The following is a 22,990-nucleotide window of genomic DNA, read 5'->3' as shown; positions in this document are numbered from 1 at the left end:
CACTACTGAGCATGTACATAAAGTGCAGCACAGATTCATCTCATCTACGACCCCACAGCACTGGTCACTACTGACATGTACATAAAGGGCAGCACAGATACATCTCATCTACGACCCCACAGCACTGGTCACTACTGACATGTACATAAAGGGCAGCACAGATTCATCTCATCTACGACCCCACAGCACTGGTCACTACTGACATGTACATAAAGGGCAACACAGATTCATCTCATCTACGACCCCACAGCACTGGTCACTACTGACATGTACATAAAGGGCAGCACAGATTCATCACATCTACGACTCCACAGCACTGGTCACTACTGAGCATGTACATAAAGTGCAGCACAGATTCGTCTCAACTAAAAGCCCAGATCTTTAGATCAGGAATAGAACAGACATTTATAGGACATTTCATAACTTTCCCAAATTATTAGGAAAACATTTACAGCACATCCTGCATTGTACTACTGCACCCAATGTATTATTTATTGTAGGAGTCGGTCCATTTTATTTCAACTTCACTAAAGTGGACACAGACTTTGACTCCACAGCCCTGCCTATCACATACCACGACTGAGGGTTTGTTACTATTATATGCTTATAAAAAAGGGAAGAAAGTTCCAGCGCTAGGAATGGAAAATTAAAAATCCATTTTATTGTGCCAATGCATATTAAAATTCCAGCAGGTACAGCATATCAGTCCTGATATGCTGTACCTCCTGGAATTTTAATATGCATTGGCACAATAAAATCGATTTTTAATTTTCCATTCCTAGCGCTGGAACTTTCTTCCCTTTTTTCTACTATTGATTGACTGCCTAGTCAAATCCGTGCGCAGGATTTGGACCCTACCAGCAAGGCAGTGCGGTGAGCTGGATTAATCTGTTCTTTTACTCTATTATATGCTTATATCCTGTATAGACAATCCTAAGTGCGTTAAATAGCAATATTATTTTCAATGTATTTGCTTGCTGACAGTGAATAGGAATACTCGGATATGAAAATCCATCCTGTACTATTTGCCCAGGAGCAAATCTGAGGCAACCAGATATCATACATATGGGCTGCACAAATATTCTGTTCACTGTCAGCAAGCAGAGATCTTAAAAATGGTAAGGAAGTGAGATGCAAAACATATTAGAAAGTCCCACAATGTCATTATACAATCATATACAGTTGCTTTATGATGTGAGTGCTAGTAAGGACACTAGAAATATATACCAAAAGCGGAACAACAGTAACTAATATAACTTGCCCTTTATGTACGAGATTAACCCTGTTCCTCCTGAGCAGTCATGTCAACAAAGGGCACTGCAACCAAAGTCCAGCACACCCCACAACTACTTCATCCTAATCCAATGCAGAAACACATACTTCTGTTAGCGATAAACCCACCGGCTGTGCCCAGTACATGGATTCGAAGTCCACACAGCACACGACAAAACCAGCACAAGAAGGTTGGAGCAGTCATTCCCTGGACACCTCTGAAGGCTGGAGTCTGGAGAATCTGCCTCTAGAGCACCAGGTCCTTCCAAATTTGGAACGTACTGAGAGGTAGATCCATATTCTACATGAAGAATGGAAGCATTGCAGAGTTGAAGACAATTTTCGGAGACGACAGTAGATAAATTTGTTATCTGGCTGCAGTAGGGCCAGGTCACACATTAGCACTGCTGAGCAGTGGGACTTTGTGATTCCTTAACTTCTCCAGCTCCTCCAGGAAGATATCTACCTTCAGATTCCAAGAATTCCAAACTTTCTGTTTCAGCTCTCCTGAGTGGTGGAGATCATAACGTCTTGCTTTTCGGTGATGCTGTTTTATGGGACTATAAAGATTTGTTTTGATAAACTTGAGGTTCCCGACATCCAGTCGACACTCAAACTAAGGTTCTCCACCTAGAAGTTGGCCATCAAAAAAACAAAGACATCTCGTTTCAAGGCATGGTGACATGTACATGGGGAGCAGGCGACGCAAGTAATGAATGGGATGTTCATTAATTAAAGAATTCCATACATTTAAGGCAAGAAGATTCTAAGTGAGGAGGGCGTCATGGAATTGCCAGCTTTGGAGGCCCAGATTGTGGACAGTCCTGGAGAGTGCACTATATGCTATGAGGTTTACAAGACCTCGTCCAAATCAAGGGCACCAAAAACATTACAATGTGGGCACAACCTCTGCTTGCACTGTCTGCGGAAGATGGTATGCCATAGCTTACTTCTGACCTTTGTGGTTTGCCCTTTCTGCCGCAAGGTAACCATAATACCAGATGAAGGGGTGCAAGCCTTGAAGACTGATGAAGAGACCTTACGCCGAGCTTCCATGGCTACGGTGGCCAGCGACGACTGTCAGTCAGAGGCCTCTGATTTCTCCAGTGGCAGAAATTCACCATCTTTCACCGATGACCGCATGCAGTCTCCCCGACCATCCATCTTCACGGTCAGCGGAGTTATGGTCCCTGATGGAGGGCAGCTATGGGGAGGAAGGTATATGCAAGAAATTCGAAGCACCTATCTCTTAGGTATCACGCGGAGGGTGGCACTCTCTGAAGCCCACCCTTCGCCAAATCCGACATCTATTTCAGCAGACAGTCTGAGACTTTGCTTCGCATTGGGACTTATCATATTACTGGCCTGTGTTTTCTTTATACTTATCTTCTTCAAGTAAATGGAAGGTAAGGAGAACAAGAGAAATAAAGGGTCTACTACCATCAGACGTCAACGATGACATGAGCAGATCATTGATCGCATCAAGGTCTACTCCAGCGGACGATGTATGGTGTGTACAGAACAAGCAGAACTTGTGTAGTCGATAACCTCTATGTTTATACCATTGATCACTGATCCCACCTATAGACTATTTAACCCGTTACTGACCCAGCATCTCTAGAGGGAGGTGGGGTCTGAGATTCATCCATTCACAGACTAGGAAGTGAGATTCTCCCACGTTTGCCAGAATGAAGTAATGAGCCGGGTGTTGGGGCTTCCATGTACTTATGATCACGTGATTCACATTTTAACATGTTCTGTATGATTTGTTCGAGATTATATGTAGGGGGAGGGGGGGGAAGATGATTATGTATTAAAAGTGAAACGAAAACAAAATCTCTAGTTTATCCCGTATTTTCTCAGATACGTTCTCATGATCACACTGGGTCCCAGGGATGGGTAAATTATCTCCTAGCAATAGGATTGCAGATCATTACTACTTTGCGAAAACACCTTTGTAAGGGATTGTCCTAGATAGGAACATCTGCAGGGAGCGGACATCAATTAGCCGAAACGAGCAGCACTGGACAACCCTTGTAATATAATTGTATTGTACAAGAATCTGGTACAAAAAAAACTCCACTCCCCAAAAAACACTAAAAACAAAAAAAAAACAAAAAAAAAAAAAAAGGAGAAAATGATTACAAGTGGAGACTCCTTGGAAATCTGACATAGCCAAACTTTATTTTTTTTTCTTTGCAACTATGAAGCATTAAAAAAATCCAGAAGAATTAGTTGTGCTTCCAAATCTGGATCCAGTTAGTAGCATATGACTTGCAACAACTGATTCTCTCCTGCAAAGCATCCTGGGTCATTAACACCTTCTTGCAATGCCTCCTGGGTCATGAGCACCTCCCTGCACTGCATTTTGGGTGCTGTACCTGAAGGTGTAGATTATTGTGCAGTCTGTAGTTCACCAGTACATTATTCTTTAAGTCAGACTGCAGCAGACATGGATTCCTTGGCGCTGACCTTCGCGGCAGACGTGTCTTTGTGACTTTAGAAATTCATGGTTCCTCCAGTTTTCGGGCGGTCACACTCATGAGCTTGAGATGTTATTAATGGTTCACCTTTAAGACCTGGAGATTATAATTACCCCATCCAGTCCAAGTCTTCATCGTCTTCGTCATCTCCGAAAAGAGGCGCAGGAGGAGGACGTCCCTTCATGCTCTAAGGATGGAAGATACAGTCGACTTACTGGTCTGAGGTTAGCGATACTACCAGCCACCTTTCTATAGTAATCGGTACTTATAAGGTCATGTTCACATGACAATAGTGACATTACTTCTGTTTAAAGGGAGGGAGTACTAAACCACTGGCACTACTTTGCAGGTCACATTAAAGGCAAGGGGGAGGTTCGCAGAGTTTATATCCAGAGGCCAAGGATTACTGACTTGGCAAATAAATCTGGGTCTTACACAGGTATTTATGTAAACCACCTAGGGTGGAGAGAAGTTCAGCATGTCACAATATTTTACCTTTAATGGGGTAGGATGTATAGTGTACAGAGCCATATCCAGGCAGCAGCCATGGAGTAGGATGTATAGTGTACAGAGCCATATCCAGGCAGCAGCCATGGGGTAGGATGTATAGTGAAGAGAGATATCCAGGTAGCAACCATGGGGTAGGATGTATAGTGTACAGAGCCATATCCAGGTAGCAACCATGGGGTAGGATGTATAGTGTACAGAGCCATATTCAGGTAGCAGCCATGGGGGTAGGATGTATAGTGTACAGAGCCATATCCAGGTAGCAACCATGGGGTAGGATGTATAGCGTACAGAGCCATATCCAGGCAGCAGCCATGGGGGTAGGATGTATAGCGTACAGAGCCATATCCAGGCAACAGCCATGGGGGTAGGATACATAGCGTACAGAGCCATATCCAGGCAGCAGCCATGGGGGCAGGATGTATAGTGTACAGAGCCATATCCAGGCAGCAGCCATGGGGGTAGGATGTATAGTGTACAGAGCCATATACTGGCAGCAGCCATGGGGGCAGGATGTATAGCGTACAGAGCCATATCCAGGCAGCAGCCATGGGGGCAGGATGTATAGTGTACATTGTCATATCCTGGCAGCAGCCATGGGGTAGGATGTATAGTGTACAGAGCCATATACTGGCAGCAACCATGGGGGCAGGATGTATAGCGTACAGAGCCATATCCAGGCAGCAGCCATGGGGGTAGGATACATAGCGTACAGAGCCATATCCAGGCAGCAGCCAAGGGGGCAGGATGTATAGCGTACAGAGCCATATCCTGGCAGCAGCCATGGGGTAGGATGTATAGTGTACAGAGCCATATACTGACAACAGCCATGGTCGTCCTCAGTACTGTGGCTCTGAACACATTCACTTCAATGAAACCGAGCTGCAGAACGACCACTCCGCCTGATAAGGATGACCCATCCCAAGCTTAGGTCAGCCATTTCTTTGTCCTGGACAAACCCCTTTATGTGAATGAGATAAGAAATCTTACCACTTCCTCCTCTTCTTCATCTTCGTGTTTTGCTCTTGCTTTGGTCCCAGGGGATGAATGTTTAAACAAATCCTCTTCATCATCAGATTCCACCAAGCTGAAAGAAAATAGATAATTGGTGAGAGCAGAGACACATCCAGCCATCCATCCAGGTCAAGCGATAACATATAACAGCTATTATCCCATGACTTGGAATCAGGATCATGAGCATGTCCTATTGGCCACCACACCTACCCTCTACGGACGGATTAGATGCACACGTTGGCACCTGTCATGTAACACAACATCCCCTTGCATTCCCAGGTAGATCTACCAGAACTAACCTGACATTAGCAGTTTCCTCTTGCTTGGGACTGACGTCCACCTTTACTTTTGCGTCAGGACTTCCCGTAGAGCTGAGAGTAGGGATCTCTCCCTTTGCAGGCACAGGGCTGCTGCTTTCTTCATCACTTCCGAGTGGAGGGGGATGAGATTTCTCGTCTTTAGAGTTGTTAGTCTTGGATAAGGCAGCAGGAGGCACTTCTGACACAAGAACATCACCTTTCAGGTCTTCTCCAATCTCAGGAGAAGGTTCACAGACCAGTGCATTATCACTGACGGTAGTCCCAGACTGTGGCAATTCTCCAGTGATTTCTTCCACATGGGTAACCATACTAGACTCTGGCAGATCACTGGAGATCATGTGCACAAGAGCAGATGGGGCCTCTAGATCCTCCTCGATCACCTTCACCACTTCCTCCTCTTTTACTGTGGATTGTTCTCGGTTTGAATGCACACCGACAACTTCTTCAATTTCGGGGGTCTTATCGATCTCTACATGGTCGGCAGAGGGGGGTACACCTAGATTTGGAGGAGTCGAAACATAAGCATGTGGTCCAGGATGTGCGGCTCTTTCTGCCGCCTCATCCCCATCCTCCTCCTCTGCCTCCTCCTCACTGTCGCTTCCTGCTGGCGGCTCGTCCTGAGATTTATTTAGTAACTGTAGTGTGGTTGCCTGAAAAGATACAAGAAGTAGTCCATTCATCTGCATATAAAAGCACCTCCCACCATTTCAAGATCTCTGCTTGCTTTGATTTTCGCATACAGGATACTTTTGCCAACACATCTGATGCATAAGCGTAGGCAATCCTATGTGGGCTTAGCACAGCAGCACAACCCTGGATCAAAACTGATACATTGTAACAAACCCACCAGTACGTCAATGTCCCTGAAACATTATGGCGTCTCTTTACCTTTATGGTGCTCATGATGGCACCTAGCACTGCCCGTCCAGTGTATGACTCCTCCAAGTCAAATTCCTTCCGGAGGGACTGGAATACTCTGTTCATGATCTTCTTCACCTAAGGAAGAGGTGACAACCAGGATAATAACCTGCACCCATCTCACAAATATTAATTAGCTGTCATGAATATTAATTAGCCTACATATATTAATTAGATGACAAATCAACGTAGAGGCATAAATCCGGTGACCATAAAAGCAAAGAGAATGGCATCATATGACATCACTATGTACAATAAAAGTCTGCAACCTGTGGCTCACATCCTGACAAGAAACTGCAAGTCCCAGCATGCCCCAACAGACCGTATTGGGGAGTTGCAGTTTCCAAACAGTTGGGAGACCCATGGGTTGTTTTGATAATATAGGGACCCTATAGGTTATTGCTCAATGCATCAGTCATGCAACTGCGCAGCCTTAGTCGCCATGTAACCCCAGACTCACTGACGCCTAAGATATTGCGTGACGTCTTACCTCCTCGGCCGGATCACTCAGCGGATATTTTTCTTCTTTAGTCACACGTGCGTCTCCAAGCTGACTTGTTAAAGATGCAACCTGAGTCTGGAGCTGGGCACACTGGGAGGAGACAGAAATGACTATTATTAGTGTGTGTGGGGGGGGGTGGGGTGTGTTCAGGACGGCTCCGGACTCACCTGCAGTCGCAGAGGCTCTAGCTGTGCTGACCCCCCCTGTAGCTGCGATAATTTCTGCTTGTGGCAGCAGGAGAAAGGAGGGATCAGTAGACGATGTCATGGGGCACAAATGGGAACAAAACAAAATATATTAATTATAGGTAAAGAACCAAAAAAAAACACATTTTATCAGTTGTATTAACTGTGCAATAAAAAGTTCTGCAACTTTCAAATATACTTTTTCTTAAATTCCGCACCATTTTCAATATATCTGCTTGCGGTCAGTATATAGAAACATTATGCTGTGAATAGAAAAGGGAATGTTTGCATTCAATGACAGCCAGCAGAGATATTGGGGAGGGGAAGTAAAGGTGAGAAACAGGAAATTATTTAAAATTACAAATTAATTATATAAAACCGAAGGAAAAGAAAAAAAAAAAAACCTTAAATCTTAATTCCCAATACCAGTACACCCTCACCTGCTCCAGTCGGTCTTTCGCAGAGAGCAGGTCACTCTCTCGGTCGCGCGTTTCTCCGAGTTGGTCTCTTAGGGAGGTTATCTGGCTTTGTAACTGGCCGCACTGCAAGGCAGACATGGAGCGGCCGTGTGAGCCAGATAATGCACAATCCAATCCCGATGACACATTAGAGGTCTATAGATGTAGACCCCCCAATCACCTTCACTTTCAGAGGCTGTAACTGGGCGGCCTGATCCTGGAGCTCCATCAGCTTCTGCTCATCGCGATCCCGGGAAGAAGAGGAAAACAGCTGCACAGACAGGAGAGCAAGAGCGTAAGAATGAGATCGCCAGGACAGCAGGGGCACTGCCCTATACCACCAGGAATCCTTACATTAACCCATTCTTTGTTCTAGACCACCCAGGATACTTACATATTCCCCTTTACTGCCCTACACCACCACTTACCCATTTACTGACCTAGACTATCTGAAAACCTTACATTAACCCCCTATACTGCCCTAGACCACCAGGGATCCTTACATTAACCCCTTCACTGTCTCAGACCATCAGAAATATTAACCTTTTTGCTGCCTTAATCCCACAGCAAGAATACCAACATTAACCCTTTGACTGCTTTAGATAACTAAGGATGCTGACACTGTCACAGCTTTACTGCCCCAGACCACCAAGGATGCAGACACCAACCTTCACTCCACTCAGTCAGGATCATGTGTGACGCCATTTGCAATCATGCTACATGGCCCTGTGTATCCAGCTGCTTTATAACTGATTATTTGGGTGCTGTGCGGTAATATATCTGTATGGTCTGGTGCAGGGGGCGGCACACAGGATGAGAACTTTCCCACTCACCAGCTGCAAAGGCTTAGAGAGGACATTGCTCAGGACTGGTGTTCAGTATCAGGCTGGGGTCAGACGTGCGAGAAACTCGGATGAGTCTCGCGTGTTAATACTCGGCACTGCCGCCGACACTCGGAGAGGAGTGTGTGGCCGCATAGCAATACATGCAGCCGCACGCTCTGCTCCTGAGTGCCGGGTATTAACATGCGAGACTCGGCCATACTCCTTGCATGTGCGATCCTGGCCTCAGACTAACATTCGTCTCCACATCCTCAGTCCACACACCCGCCACTCTGCCTCCTACTGACCTGTTCGGCGGTCACCTGCTCGCGGCTTTTCTTCAGCTGCTGCCTGAGGGTCTCGTTCTCCTTCTGGAAGGATCTTCGCAGCTCCTCCTGCTCCTCCTCTGCCCGCTGCCGCTCCTGCTGCGACTTCTTCTTTCTCTCAGTCAGGCTCTACATCATGAACAGGAAATATACCCTACTTATATGAAGATGCCAACTTACCTGCACCTTCCCTACTGGAAGCTATATTAGTCTAAAATCCACCATGCTTTACACTGCAGTATACACACAGACTGATTTCTATTACAGTAAAGTAGAAGTGTGTTACCTTCTCCAGATTCTCCTTCTCAATTTTCAAGTCGGAGATTTCTTCTTCTAGGGTGGTCAGTCTGAGCTCCAGGGTGCGGCGGCTGTCCTTTTCCGTTTTGGCGCGGTTTTTGGTCTGTTCTGATGTCTCTTTCAGCTCTGGGTATAGATGCAGTCATCACACCGCTGCTTGTTGGTGACCCAAGGGTCCACCGTGGAGTGTGCACTAACCTATGAGCTGAGCCTGCAGCGAGCCAAGCTCCACCCGACACTTCTCGGCTTCTTGTAAGGAGGCAGCGAGTTGTGTCCGGAGATCCATCTCCTTCTTCTGATAGGCCGTGACCTCCAGCTGAAGGTGGGACAACTGGCCGGTGGCGGCAGAGAGCTCCTCTGCTACTTTGGCCTGTAAGACAGAGCGGATGGTTAGTGACGCCATCATGATGACGTCACTGTACAGCAGCTCTCCAACTGCTGGCAAACTGCAATTCCTAAAGATGTTAAGGCTTGCTGGGAGTTGTAGTTTCCTAGCAAATGCAGAGCGACAAGTTAGCAGATAATCTAGATAATCCTATCTCTCAGCTGTGCAATTTATCATATTAGTATCATGTTATGCATGTCAGTAATGAAAGGAAAGAAAAAAGACAGAAGGAAGGAAGTCCCCACAGACCTCACCTGATACCTGCCCAGATCCATGTGCAAAGCATGCTGGGAAAGAGAAAGCGGCGACAGTGAGAACAAGCCAGCGATTCACAGAGCAATGAGGGAACACAACAGGAGCGACAGAGGCAAAAGTATTCTATACAGTCACCAGACTCCTGTACACCGGGAGCAGTATTATAGTACTGATATTATACATAGGAGCAGTATTATAGTAGTTATATTCTTATACATACGAGCAGTATTATATTCTTGTACATAAGGCAGAATTATAATAGGTATATTCTTGTACATAGGGAGCAGTATTATACACTGCTCAAAAAAATAAAGGGAACACTTAAACAGAATAAAACTCCAAGTAAATCAAACTTCTGTGAAATCAAACTGTCCACTTAGGAAGCAACACTGATTGACAATCAATTTCACATGCTGTTGTGCAAATGGAATAGACAGATGGAAATTATTGGCAATTATCAAGACACCCTCAATAAAGGAGTGGTTCTGCAGGTGGGAACAACAGACCACATCTCAGTACCAATTGCTTTCTGGCTGATGTTTTGGTCACTTTTGAATGTTGGTTGTGCTTTCACACTCGTGGTAGCATGAGACGGACTCTACAACCAACACAAGTGGCTCAGGTAGTGCAGCTCATCCAGGATGGCACATCAATGCGAGCTGTAGCAAGGTTTGCTGTGTCTGTAAGCGTAGTGTCCAGAGGCTGGAGGCGCTACCAGGAGACAGGCCAGTACACCAGGAGACGTGGAGGAGGGGGACGTAGGAGGGCAATAACCCAGCAGCAGACCGCTACCCCAGCCTCATGTGGCTGGAGTGTGTCAGCAGTTCCTGCAAGATGAAGGCATTGAAGCTATGGACTGGCCTGCCTGTTCCCCAGACCTGAATCCGATTGAACACATCTGGGACATCATGTCTCGCTCCATCCACCAACGTCACACCACAGACTGTCCAGGAGTTGGCGGATGCTTTACTTCAGGTCTGGGAGGAGATCCCTTATGAGACCATCCGCCGCCTCATCAGGAGCATGCCCATGTGTTGTAGGGAGGTCATACAGGCACGTGGAGGCCACACACAATACTCATTTTGACTTGTTTTAAGGACATTACATTCCACTTTGTGTGTGACTCCAAATCCAGGCCTCCATTGGTTAATAAATTTGATTTCCATTGATGATTTCTGTGTGATTTTGTTGACAGCACATTTAACTTTGTACAGAACAAAGTATTCAATGAGAATATTTAATTCATTCAGCTCTAGGATGTGTTATTTGAGTGTTCCCTTTATTTTTTTGAGCAGTGTAGTAAATATATTCTTGTACATAGGAGCAGTATTATATTAATTATATTCTTGTACATAGGAGCAGTATTATAGTAGTTATATTATATTATATTATTATAGTAGTTCTAATCCCTATAAATAAGGCAGTGATAGGGGAAATAAGCACAGACACCTAGTGGTTTACAAATACCTTTTCCTGCATGGCATGGAGCATCTTTGCTTGTGTGTTCTCAGTTGAATTCTTCAGAGAGTCGTTCCTCTGCTCCATTAACATGTTACTCTGCTCTACATATCTGCCCGGAGAGGATGAAGATGTCAAAAGGCAGCAACGTCAAAATCAAACAGAAAAGTAATTTGTATAACTGGTGAAGCTCCTGCTGATCGGCCCTACACCCAGCCATCATTCCTAATCTTTGCCCCTTTGCATGCGTTATACCTCTGGTTACGATTTATCAGTTCGCCGATCTTCACGTTCTGCTCTTCTATCCGGCTGCTCTTATCCAGAACTTCCTGCTTCAGACGTTCATTTTCCTGGTAGGTAAAATAAAATGCAACCCTTCAATCCCTACCAGGACCCCTGCGCTCAGGATCTGCAACGGGTCGTCCTCAGAGACGAGTTGCCCCCTGCACTGCTCTCACCTGAATGATACGTTGGATATTATTCATGATCATGGCGCTTTCCATGGTGATGGATGATATTCCGGGGAGTAAATGGGAGGCTCCGGATGAATTTTCCTTCTGCAGATTGTCCACCTGCTCCGAGAGACACAAAAATGAGATGACAAGATGCAGAGGACACCACAGAGCGGAGGACACGGGGGTCTCCTTACCTTAGAGGCCAGGGTGTCTATTTTATCAATGACTTTGCCGATGCTCATCCGGATCTCGGTGCTCTGCTGTCGTGCCTCCGTCATCAGGAAAGAAGTAACATCACCCGAGGCTGAAAGTTCACAACGTATAGGCCTAATATATTAACCCCTTCTTTTAAGAGCCATAACTTTATTTTTCATCCCCGGCTTCCAAAATAAGCCATCAGCACCCCAGTCTCGGAGGGCTGGTGGGAAGCAGTGCAATCATGTTATATATTTTCCACCATCAGTGATTGACAGCAGCATTGGAATGGAGACTATTTTTTAAGTTCTTGACTTACAGCCAGAATCACACTGACGAATCAAACCAAGTTGCTTTGTAAAAGCGCAGTAAGTTAAAGAATACCTCCTTTACCTTGGTAAGTAGCCGGCTGCTGTATGGGAGCAGAGTAGACATGGCCGACTGGCTGCAGCTGGGTTGTAGGGTTCTGCGGATATGTATACTGGATTCCAGTGTACGGCTGAAAGATAATATTTATTACAGCTGCCCACAGGTTTTCAGAAAGCAACGGCATATAGTTAGAGGAATGCACAATTAATAAGACTGTGAGAAATTGATAAAGATTGATCTTTACAAGGATGCAAAACATTTTATTATTAGAAGATCGATGCCAACAACTTCCAAACAAACCAGTTTGGCATTGCAATATGCAAACCCCACCACCAGATGGCTCTACAGTCATATCTACTATATACTAAGTTGTACTGACCTGGAAGCCAGGAGCTGCAGGAACGGCCTGGGAGGGAAGGTGCCCGACGGGTAACAGGGCGGCAGATGAGGCGGCGAGCCCCGACACTGGCTGCTGTTGAGGGACTGTAAAAGTAACCATAGAGGAAAAAAAAAAAAAAAAGTCCTCAAAACGGTCTTCGGGTCTGGGGTCAAGCAAGTAAGGCTGTGTACCCACGTAAGCGTTTTTTTTCGCGTTTAAGCGTTTTTACCAGCAAAACACTTAAAAACGCTTACAAGAAGCATCCCATTCATTGTAATGAATTCCGCACTTTTTGTGCACATTGATGCGCTTTTTACCGCGAAAAAAACGCAGCATGCTCATTAATTTTGCGGAAAAATACGCATTTCTAACTATATTCTATGAGCAGGAGGATGCTCCTGTAAAAAACGCATAAAAAACACGCAAACACCGCGCAAAAAAACGCGCGTTTTTCCTGTTTTTTTCTGCATACGTGGGTACATAGCCTAAAGGGGTGAAGTGCCCTGGAGCAGGTGTGTCCACACATTACCTGGAGCTGCTATATGAGGAGGGTGGCTGATCTGTGGGGTGGGCTGAACAGGGAGCGGAGCTGTGGGATACGGCGAGATTCTCTGTTGTGCGTTAGGATCCTATTACAAAACAAAACAAAAAATTAACCCTTTATACTGAGGCAAGTAAATTCAGATTTCATGTGACACGCCACTATTGTTTTATATATATTTATTAATCTTTGTTTCTATTCTCGTATGGCAAGCAAAGATCTTGTAATGGGCAAAGAATTGAAACTTACCATTTTTTTTTTATGAAAAGCTAAAACTGTGTAAAGATGTGTAAATGCCGGCAATCCCAACATGTATTGGGCCTGGATGCAACTGCAGCAAATTCTACGTTGTGAAAAGTATTGGGATAAGGGGTGAAAAGAATGCTACTATTCAGTGAAAGGAAGCCGAGATCTTGGAAATGTAAGGGAATGGAATCCAAGAGTATTAGAAAGTTGCAGTATATATGGATTACTCAAATGTGTCGCCCTTTAGTGTCACAGGCGTCTATCGATATGAGGGAAGCATTTTACCTCCATCTCAGAGTCACTGGAGTCCGGTTGTGAAGTGGAACTCCCTGCCAAGAAGGGTAACATGGGCTGACCCATTTTTGCCATACGGGAGATCAGCTTCGCTTTCGCCATATCAGGATTCTGTTAATCAGTGAAAATGTCAATAATGATCGCTTTGCTGTAATGTGCCCGTCCCGTGAGCACCAGGTCACCTTGTGCCCGTTCCGTGAGCACCAGGTCACCTGCTGCCCGTCCCGTGAGCACCAGGTCACCTGCTGCCAGACCGGTCAACCTCAGGTCACTTACTGCCAACTGTTCGCTGATTGAGTTGGACTTCGCACGAACATCCGGATCCCTGGAAAAAAGGATAAATGAGTAAATGGCACAGGCATGTGGAAACTTGGATGACATGCTGTAATGGATCTTCAACAGTGCCATGTTGGTTGAACCACTGGCATCAGCATGTACCCAGGTTTTGGTGGCACTGACGTTGGCGGTTGCGGTGGACTCTCGGCAGGAATGCTGTCTGTGATTGACACTGGGGAGTCCCGGGAACCGATGCTCTGCCGGTCAGATCCCTGCTCCTTCTGTTTCATCTGATAAAAGAAGAACATTGGATACTAACCCTGTCAACGCTACGGTCAATTTTTTTTTTGTTTTACGCACTTTCATTTTTTTTAAATTTTTGTCACCGTGTTCAATGTGCGGTAAAAGTGAGCTGGTGACATGACTCTTCAGGTCAGGAAGATTACAGCAATACCGACATCTGTTTAATATTTTAGTGGTTTAACTAAAACAAAAAAGATTCTCAAATTTTGTGAAAAAAAAGTGTTTTGCATTGTCATTTACTGACACCTGTAATTTTTTTTTTTTGTATTTTTATAGAGCACTTTGGGGGCTTAGTTTTTTGCATGCCGAGCTGCGACATATATCACTACTATTTGGGGGAAAATAAGGAGCTTCAAAAGCTTTTTATTGAGGGATGTGTGAAATAATATTAGATTTGATAGACTGGACTCTTTGTATACTGCAAACCCAAAATACTCTGTTTTATGCTTTTATTTTTGAGCTATAAAAAAGTTGAGGCTTCAATTTATTAAGGGGGGTAATATTCTAAAAAACTTTTTTGCATTACGTTTCACAGCAATTTTTAGCCCTCCCACCCCCAAAGGACGTAATCCTGTGACAATTTGATTACTTGCACTATAGCCTTTAAGATCCTGTGAAATTAATGATTCTAGCATAGGAGTATACAGATGGCGAGGACAAGGTGGGGTGGGATTGGCAATAGGAGCCTGAATCCAAGATCAACTGAGACGGAGACACTTAAATACAGCTGTCAGACATTGACAATGGCAGAAAAGCGGTTAACCATCAGCGATTGGGGCTGTTATAGGCAGGTGTCAGCATTACAACACAGCCGTCACCTGCTACCTATGTAGAAAACTCCGCTCTTGAGCTCCGCTTCTGCACTCTTGCCTCAACATGCACTATACATGGCGGATGTTGGGAAAGGGTTAATTAACAGGACCCGATATATTATATAATCTTCCAAAAGTAGAACGTCACTCACCCGCTTCACTTCCACCTCGAAAATAAGGGTAGCGTTAGAGGGGATTCTGCCAGTCAGTCCCTGAGAACCGTATCCAAGTGCTGGAGGGATGACCAGAAACCTTTTCCCTCCTTTCTTCATCCCCAGCATTCCTTCCTCCCAGCCCTGGACAACAAAGAAAAATAAAAGGAAAAATAGGGATTTTTGTGTACTCACCGTAAAATCCTTTTCTCCTAGCCAATCGTTGGGGGACACAGACAGTGGGAGTTATGCTGCTTGCCACTAGGAGGACACTAAGCAAACACAGAAAAAAGTTAACTCCTCCCCTGCAGTATACACCCTCTCGCTGGCTGGGAATTCCCCAGTTCAGTGAAAAAAAGCAGTAGGAGCATTAAACGAATGACAATAATCATAACGGTCAAAACCTAAAAATGCTACAGTGAGTCAATAGGCCAAACAGGGTGGGTGCTGTGTCCCCCAATGATTGGCTCGGAGAAAAGGATTTTACGGTGAGTACACAAAAATCCCTATTTCTCCTACGCCTCATTGGGGTAACAGACAGTGGGACGTCCTAAAGCAGTCCCTGGGTGGGGAGCATACGACTGCTAATACCCTATGTACCACTGGCTTAACACTGTGGTACTGTCGATTGCAGGATGCGTCTGCCAAGAGCTGCATCCGCAGAGGTCTGAGCATGAATTTGGTAATGTTTTGTAAAGGTATGCAGGCTGAACCAAGTCGCAACCTTGCAGACAGGCCTGAGAATTAATTTGGTGATGTTTTGTAAAGGTATGCAGGCTGGACTAAGTCGCAGCGTTGAAGATCTGTTCTACCGACGCCTGGTGCCGAATGGCCCAAGAGGCGCCCACTGAGCGGATAGAATCCGCCTGAATCCCTGCTGGGACAGGTGTGTCCCGGACACAGTAGGATTCCTGAATAGCCAAGCAAATCCATCTGGCTAGCGTGGTTTTTGAAGCGGCTAGACTGTTGTGAATTCGATTTCTGGCCTACCTCTGATTACTAGTGATGGTAGTGGTGCTGGGTATATTGACAGAGGGGTCGCGAGTTCTCTTTCCGGGCTCCCTCTGGTGGTTACTGGAGGTAATGCAGCTGATCTAATTAACAGAGGCCTGCCACCTGATAATGAGGAGGATGACTGGAGATCTGGAGTTTCTGACTGGATTTAAGACAGCCTCTATCCCTGCTGGTGATTTTTTCCTGCCTCCTGAGGTCTTAGTTTCCAGCTCAGTCCCTGCATGCTCAAGCTAAGCGTTCTTTTGCTATTGTTCACATTTGATCTGGTTTTGTGTGGTCAGCCAGCTCCGGCTGGGGCTGTGCTGAATTTCCATCCTTATGTTACTGCTTGTGCCAGTTTGTTTTTGTCCCTTATTAGATTGGCCTGTTTTTGCTCTGCTTTCAGAATATGCCAGAGTGCTGATATAGTGGGCAAAGTCGAGTGACTTCAGTAATTTTCTATCAGACGTGTTGGACATTTTTTTTGCAGGGTTTTTTGCGTGATTGCAGTCAGTGTCTTTCCTTTTCTGTCCTGTTTAGTTAGTGTGGGCCCCATCGTTTGCTCAGTCTATTTTCCTACCTGCGTTTGTGTTTTCATCTTGTCTCACCGACAATATATGTTTGGGGGCTGTCTATTCCTTTGGGGTCTGCTCTGGGGCAGTTTAGATTTCCCCTTTCTTGCTTTAGGCTTATTTAGTTCTCCGGCTGTGTCGTGGCGTCTAGGATCATCGTAGGTACGCTCCACGGCTACTGCTAGTTGTGTGGATAGGATCAGGGGTTTGCAATCCGCTTAGTTACCAACCTCTCTGGTTTTCTGTGGCTTAGCTTGGTCTTGCTCTCCTCCTCGGTGACCCAATCATAACACTAGACCCTTCCTATGCCCCTGTGGAAGTACGAACAGGGCATCTGACTTGTGGAAGGGAGCAGTCAGAGATGTACCGTCTCAGAGCCCTGACCACATCGAGGGTGTGGAAGGCCCTCTCAATGCAATTGACTGGAGCCGGACAGAAGGAAGGCCAAATAATTTCTTCATCGAGATGAAAAGAAGACCCAACTTTGGGAAAGTAAGACGGGGACGTCTTGAGAGCTGCCTCGTCCTGATGAAAATTCAGGAATGGACGACGGCAGGACAGGGCTGCCAATTCAGAATCTTGTGTAATTGATGTTAATTGCTGCTAGAAAGACCACAAAGAGAGAATAGCTAGTGGTACGTCCTGCGGTGGTTCCAAAAGAGCCTCCTGTAAGGCTCCAAGAACCAAGTTACAGTCCCATGATTCCAATGGCCCTTAAAATATAAAGGCGCCACCTGGGAGACTCTCTGAATGAATGTCTTCATCTGAAGTCCGGTGGCAATTTTGCATTGGAATAGCACTGACAAGGCTGAAATCTGGTCCTTGAGCTAAGCGTGAGACCTGACGTTAATCCGGATTGTAGGAATTCCAATATGGAAAGAATAGAAAACACCAGTGGGGATCGACCATGGTCCTTGCACCACGAGAAGAAGGTTCTCAAGGTGCGGTGATAAGTGTGAATGGACACTGGCTTCCTAACATTAATCACGGTGGAGATCACATCGGAAGAAAAAAAAAACAAAAAAGAAAAAAAACCAGCCTGTGCTAAAAACCAGGATTCAACGGCCACGCCGTCAAAGACAGGGCCCCGAAGTTCTGGTGGTAACTCAGGCCCTGTGAGAGTAGATCCATGCGATCTGGAAGTCGCCAGGGAACGCCGGCGACTAGTTGTACTAGTTCTACATACCATGGCCGGCGCGACCAATCTGGAGCGACTAGGATCACTGGTATTCCCTCTGCTCTAATTTTCTTGATGACCCTCGGGAACAAGGGAAGAATGCACGGAAAGCCGGAACCGGTGCCACGGCAGAATTAGGGTGTCCGCTTGGATGGCGCATGGATCGCGTGATCGGGTAATGAATCGAGGAACCCTGTTGTTTAGTCTTTAGGCCATATGATCCACATCCGGAGTCCCTCAGCGATGGCAGATCTGCTGAAAAAAAAAAAAAAAAAAAAAATTCCGGATGAAGAGACCACTCTCCTGAGGCAAGGCCTTGGCGACTGAGAGGAAAACCACCGCCCAATTGTCCACACCCGGTGTGTGGATTGCTGAGATGGGCGAATGGTTGGTCTCGGCCAAATGGAGGATGTGACACACTTCGTGCATGTCCATCCTGCTCTGAGTACCTCCCTGACGGTTGATATATGCCACAGCCATGGCATTGTCGGATTGGATCCTGATGAGGTGACCTGCGAGGAGATGGTGGGAACTCAGTAGGGCTAATTTGATCGCTCGAATGTCCAAGACGTGACTCTCGAATTAACCAAAAGACGAAAGGGGAACAGCATCCACTCCAGGTGAAGAGGTAAATATCTTTTATTCCGCCAAAAATAGATACAACGTTTCGACCATAAGTTCTTTATCAAGTATCTATTTTTGGCGGAATAAAAGATATTTACCTCTTCACCTGGAGTGGATGCTGTTCCCCTTTCGTCTTTTGGCTATATGTTGGTCCCTTTGGGTCCTGGGATCTTTGGAACGTGCATCCCATTCAATTCGTGTGCTGTTGGCTGCTTCTTCTCGAATTAACCAGTGACTCTGTGCCATGTGGTGATGAAGAAAAAAAACGCACACCAGCCTAGGAGACTGGCGTCGATGGTCACCACCAACCATCGTACTGGGAGAAACAACTTCCCTTAGCTCAGGGAGAATTTCAGTTTCCACCGCTTGGGGGCTCGTCTGATCTGAAGGGACAGAAGGAACCGGCGGTCCAGGGAGAACGGGTTCTTGTTCCAAGTTAACAGCAACGCATGTTGTAAAGGGGTGGAAATGAACTGTGCGAATGGGACCGCTCCCATCATGTTTCCGAGAACTATCATGCTGAAAACGTATGGAGTGAGAAACCGGTTGGGAAAGAGTCTGCGCTGCCTGTTGTAAGGCTCGGGCCTTTTCTGGAGTGAGAATGACCAACCCGCGGGAAGAGTCCAAGATCAATTCCAAAAAGGAAATCTGCTGGATCGGTGTTGGGGAAGACTTTTCAAAGTTTATCTTCCGACCAGGGCGAGAAAGTGTATTTACTGTGATATCCACGGATTTCTCGTAGGCTGGAAGGGATGGACCCTTGATCAGCAGGTCGTCCAGATACGGCAGTACCACCACTCCCCGAGCCTGGAGAATGGCCATGACAGCCGCCATGGCCTTGATATAGACCCTGGGGGCGGTGGCGAGACCAAAGGGCAAGGCAATGAACTAGAAGTGTTCTTCTCGAATTGAAAAACACAGGAAATGCTGGATGATAGGGACTCTCCCTTTTGCATAGAGGCAACACCGATCGGAGGAATTCCATTCGGAATCGCCGTACTTTGACAAACTGATTTAACAGCTTGAGGTCCAGTATGGACCGCATCGTTCCTTCCTTCTTTGGAACCACAAAGAAAGGTTTGAATAAAAAACGGCTGAACCATTCGTCTTGAGGGACCGGAAGGATAACTCCGTCCCTTTGCGGCGCTTGAACGGCCCGAAGGAAGGCTGTAACTGAATGACGGCAGACGGCCGCCTACTTTGTCGGTGTCTGCCAGATACACAACAAGTCATTCAGTAGAGGATCTATGGGATCTGCTTCCTTAGATCCAGATGCTGTCGGCCTGGGTTTCCAAGAGCGGTTAGGTCTGGGAGAGACCTGGGAACCTCTGACTCCACGCGGGGACCGACCTGATCCGGAAGAGAAGGTTGTGGAGGACCAGCTGGAGCTGTTGAGAAAAAGTTCGAAAAACAAGTCGGCTGTTGATTCTGAAAAGGGCTGGGCAGCCCCTTGTTGGGGAAGAAACCTACTCTTCCCCCCTGAAGTGTCAGAAATGAGCTTGTCTAGTTTCTTGTCCAAGCAGGCGACCAGTTTGATACGGCAGGGAAGTCTCTGGAGGTGGAATCTGCCCGTCAGTCGCGGAGCCATAGGGCTCTTCTGATGTAGACTGCATTAGCGGTTGCCTTAGCAGCATAATTCGTCTATTGCAAAATCCCCTGAGTGAATTATCTGCTTGGCGACACTGGTTGTCGGTTCCTACGTTTATAGACAATGTCCTTCAACTCCGGATGGCTGGCAAATACCCTGCGTACACATTTAGTCTTCTTAAATGAGATAACGTGTTCTGGAGCGGGAACATTCTCCTCGTCCAACGTCAGAAACTTGTTGATTGACTGTCAGACAATCACGCGATTCATTGACATTTGGGGAATTCTGAGGGACTGACATGTCAGACTTGAATTCAGAGACATGTTCTCTGCGAACATTAGGAGAGGGAGAGCGTGAGACAGAACTCGCCGATGCTGAATCGCGAGCGTGACTAGGGGACGCGTCATGGGTCCACTTTCTAGAGACCTGAGGATCCCTTGAACGAGCACGGCCCCTGCTGGCGGACGGTTCCCGGACCCTCGCCAAAGCCCTCCTCGGCCGGGAAAGATGCGTTCTGACTTATAGAGGAGTCCCGGAGGAGTCTATAGCCTTGGTCAGTGACTCCACAGACCGTGACAAGGACGCAGCCCACTCAGGGGGACTAAACGCAGGGAGCACTTTGCAGCGGATGGCGTTTTAGCACCAGCCGGGTCGCAATCCGTGCATAGCGGATTAGTCTGGGTACTGGGCAAGGCAGTCTTGCAATAGGTACCAGCAGTAAAGAACGCAGTGCGCTTTTTAACCCTTTTTTTTTTTTTTTTTTTTTTGCTTCCTTAGACTGAGACATAGTGCTTGTGAAAGGGTTACAAGCAGAGCCTGGGCTGCAGCTGGCATGGAATTTGCAGCGAAGGAGTTAAGCTTTTCTCTGAGAGCAGATGCAGCTTACCCGCGGTCCTGATGCTGTGTCCCTGGGAAGAATATCGGTGACCCTGTAGCGTCACCAGGTGTTGTCCATCCGTGCGCGCACCCCCGCAGCAGTCAGTCACAGAGCCCGAGGAGCAGAGAAGGGGTTAAGGACGTGGCCCCCGAGACTAGCAGGGCTCCTCTAGTACAGAGCAAGAGGCGCCAAAGACGTGGGCGGCGGCGCCAACAGTGGGCGGCGCTATGTAAATTGCAGCCTAGTAGGCCAGAAAGCAGGGGACTAAATTTTTGGGCCTACCCGCGGCGAGCGCCGGGTGAAGGGGGGAGCGGGGGGGCCCCGGTATGCCGCCGCTGAGACTCAGTCAGTGCTTCTCCCAGGGACCAGGACCCGACCCCATACCTCCAATCCGGTGCTCGCTCCGTCTGCGCTGTCTAGGAGCCTGCAGGTTTCATCCCATCTCAGATCCTGAGGTAAAAAAGCTCCCAGGCGATGTAGCAGAGCCGGAGAGGTTGTTACAGGGGTATTGCTCAATCGATCCACCCTATGGGCAGGGGGACGGAGAGCTATGGGGCTGATTCAGGGCATCGGAAAGCGCTGGTCAAATCTTCTCCGTGCATTCTGTGCGCTCGCCGTGAGGGGTATTTGGACCGTAAAGAAACCATCACCAGAAGAATCAGCCCTAGTCGTCACAGGAAAGTGTACGGGGAGGTATACTCCGCGTGCTTGCCTGTTGTTGGTTCGGGCGAAAGAGCGGGCTGTAGAAAGGAACTGTCGACCCCTTCATTCCGTTAATTAAAAAATAAAAATTTACAGAAAATTCAAAAATAAAATAAAAACGGTGGGGCCTGAAGCCAGACCCAAGTGCCTCCTACAGACACTAAGCAAGAACTGGAGAAATCTCAGCCAGCGAAAGGGTGTATACTGCAGGGGAGGAGTTAACTTTTTTCTGTGCTTACTTAGTGTCCTCTTAGTGGCAAGCAGCATAACACCCACTTTCTGTGTCCCCCAATGAGGCATAGGAGAAAAAAAGTGAACCATCCTGTGCGCCACAACTACTACTACTGCCTTAAATATTATAATATTGCCTTAACGGGGCACTTCTACCTTAGAAACTTACAGAATATCTAGAAGACATACCATAAGGCCGGATGGATCCTTGCACCTATCTTCAGAGCGGGTGGTCAGGCAGAGAATGAATGATCTCTCCACTCACTTCAATGGTAGTCACAAAACATGAACAGCTGTTTCTGTAACTCCTATAGAAGTGAATGGAGAGAGTCGTCCACCTCTGCATTAATATTCCAATATATATTGGATGTGACAACTCATTTCTTTGCTTTAAATTGACCCTATCCTGTCCCAGAGCCTCAGTGTTAACCGTGTCGATCACTGATCCGACGTGTCGCTGGCATCACAGGTTATACATAGCTTTGCTCTATATCAAGAAATCACCTTAATCACTTTCCCGGAGCCCAGCTTCAGGCGCAGTAATTTATCCTTCTGGATGCTGGAGTCGAACATCTGAAAATAAAAATAAAAGTGATGGAATGAGTGTAAACCCTGGGGGATACAGAGAGAGCAAGCCACCCGCATGCAGGATGGTCAGACTTGAGCAAAGCTGCACCAATGTTCCTAATGTTAGAGCTGCAGTTCCTTCTGCACTCAATAGAGGGCGTTTCTTTACAAAATTATGTAATTGCTTGCTCTATCATGATTGAGAGGAAGACATGATCAGTCACTGACAACTAGATACACTCCATGGTACCTGTCCGATCCCGTGGTTCTGGAGTAACCAGCCAGTGTACGCCACTTCCAACAAGTCTCCAACATCTGCCTCTTGTCCATCACCAGGGTTGAGATCCTGGGTGACCACAGCATCAATGGATGGGGCACTGTTACACTTAGCAAGGCAGAGCTGTGATGGGCACAGCATGTTAGACACAGCAGCTAC

General features: G+C 46.7%; 1 protein-coding gene across 4 annotated transcripts in view; it reads right to left on the bottom strand.

The window, feature by feature from the left end:
- Positions 1–3,430: 3,430 nt before the first annotated feature.
- Positions 3,431–22,990, bottom strand: part of FKBP15 (FKBP prolyl isomerase family member 15) — a 48,947-nt gene continuing 29,387 nt past the window's right edge. The window contains exons 7-31 of one of the 4 annotated variants that reach the window (XM_073558309.1): positions 22,805–22,954; positions 22,492–22,560; positions 15,224–15,367; positions 14,119–14,246; positions 13,957–14,005; positions 13,672–13,791; positions 13,129–13,228; positions 12,600–12,703; positions 12,245–12,350; positions 11,851–11,960; positions 11,660–11,773; positions 11,457–11,551; positions 11,211–11,313; positions 9,743–9,775; positions 9,302–9,473; positions 9,093–9,229; positions 8,789–8,935; positions 7,841–7,930; positions 7,642–7,743; positions 7,184–7,240; positions 7,005–7,106; positions 6,485–6,592; positions 5,576–6,246; positions 5,253–5,349; positions 3,431–3,942 (exon numbers count right to left, since the gene is read on the bottom strand). In XM_073558309.1, coding sequence (XP_073414410.1) covers positions 3,865–3,942; positions 5,253–5,349; positions 5,576–6,246; positions 6,485–6,592; positions 7,005–7,106; positions 7,184–7,240; positions 7,642–7,743; positions 7,841–7,930; positions 8,789–8,935; positions 9,093–9,229; positions 9,302–9,473; positions 9,743–9,775; positions 11,211–11,313; positions 11,457–11,551; positions 11,660–11,773; positions 11,851–11,960; positions 12,245–12,350; positions 12,600–12,703; positions 13,129–13,228; positions 13,672–13,791; positions 13,957–14,005; positions 14,119–14,246; positions 15,224–15,367; positions 22,492–22,560; positions 22,805–22,954 — 3,186 coding nt within the window. In that variant the 3' untranslated portion in view covers positions 3,431–3,864. The remainder of the gene's footprint in view (positions 3,943–5,252; positions 5,350–5,575; positions 6,247–6,484; positions 6,593–7,004; positions 7,107–7,183; positions 7,241–7,641; positions 7,744–7,840; positions 7,931–8,788; positions 8,936–9,092; positions 9,230–9,301; positions 9,474–9,742; positions 9,776–11,210; positions 11,314–11,456; positions 11,552–11,659; positions 11,774–11,850; positions 11,961–12,244; positions 12,351–12,599; positions 12,704–13,128; positions 13,229–13,671; positions 13,792–13,956; positions 14,006–14,118; positions 14,247–15,223; positions 15,368–22,491; positions 22,561–22,804; positions 22,955–22,990) is intronic. The other 3 variants (XM_073558310.1, XM_073558311.1, XM_073558312.1) reach the window with 3 other exon arrangements.

Source organism: Dendrobates tinctorius, unplaced genomic scaffold (assembly GCF_039654945.1).
Source record: "Dendrobates tinctorius isolate UK_male_01 unplaced genomic scaffold, ASM3965494v1 ptg000013l, whole genome shotgun sequence".
NCBI lineage: Eukaryota > Metazoa > Chordata > Amphibia > Anura > Dendrobatidae > Dendrobates > Dendrobates tinctorius.
Note: the sequence above shows the minus strand (reverse complement) of the source record. Positions and strands in the feature narration are given on the sequence as shown.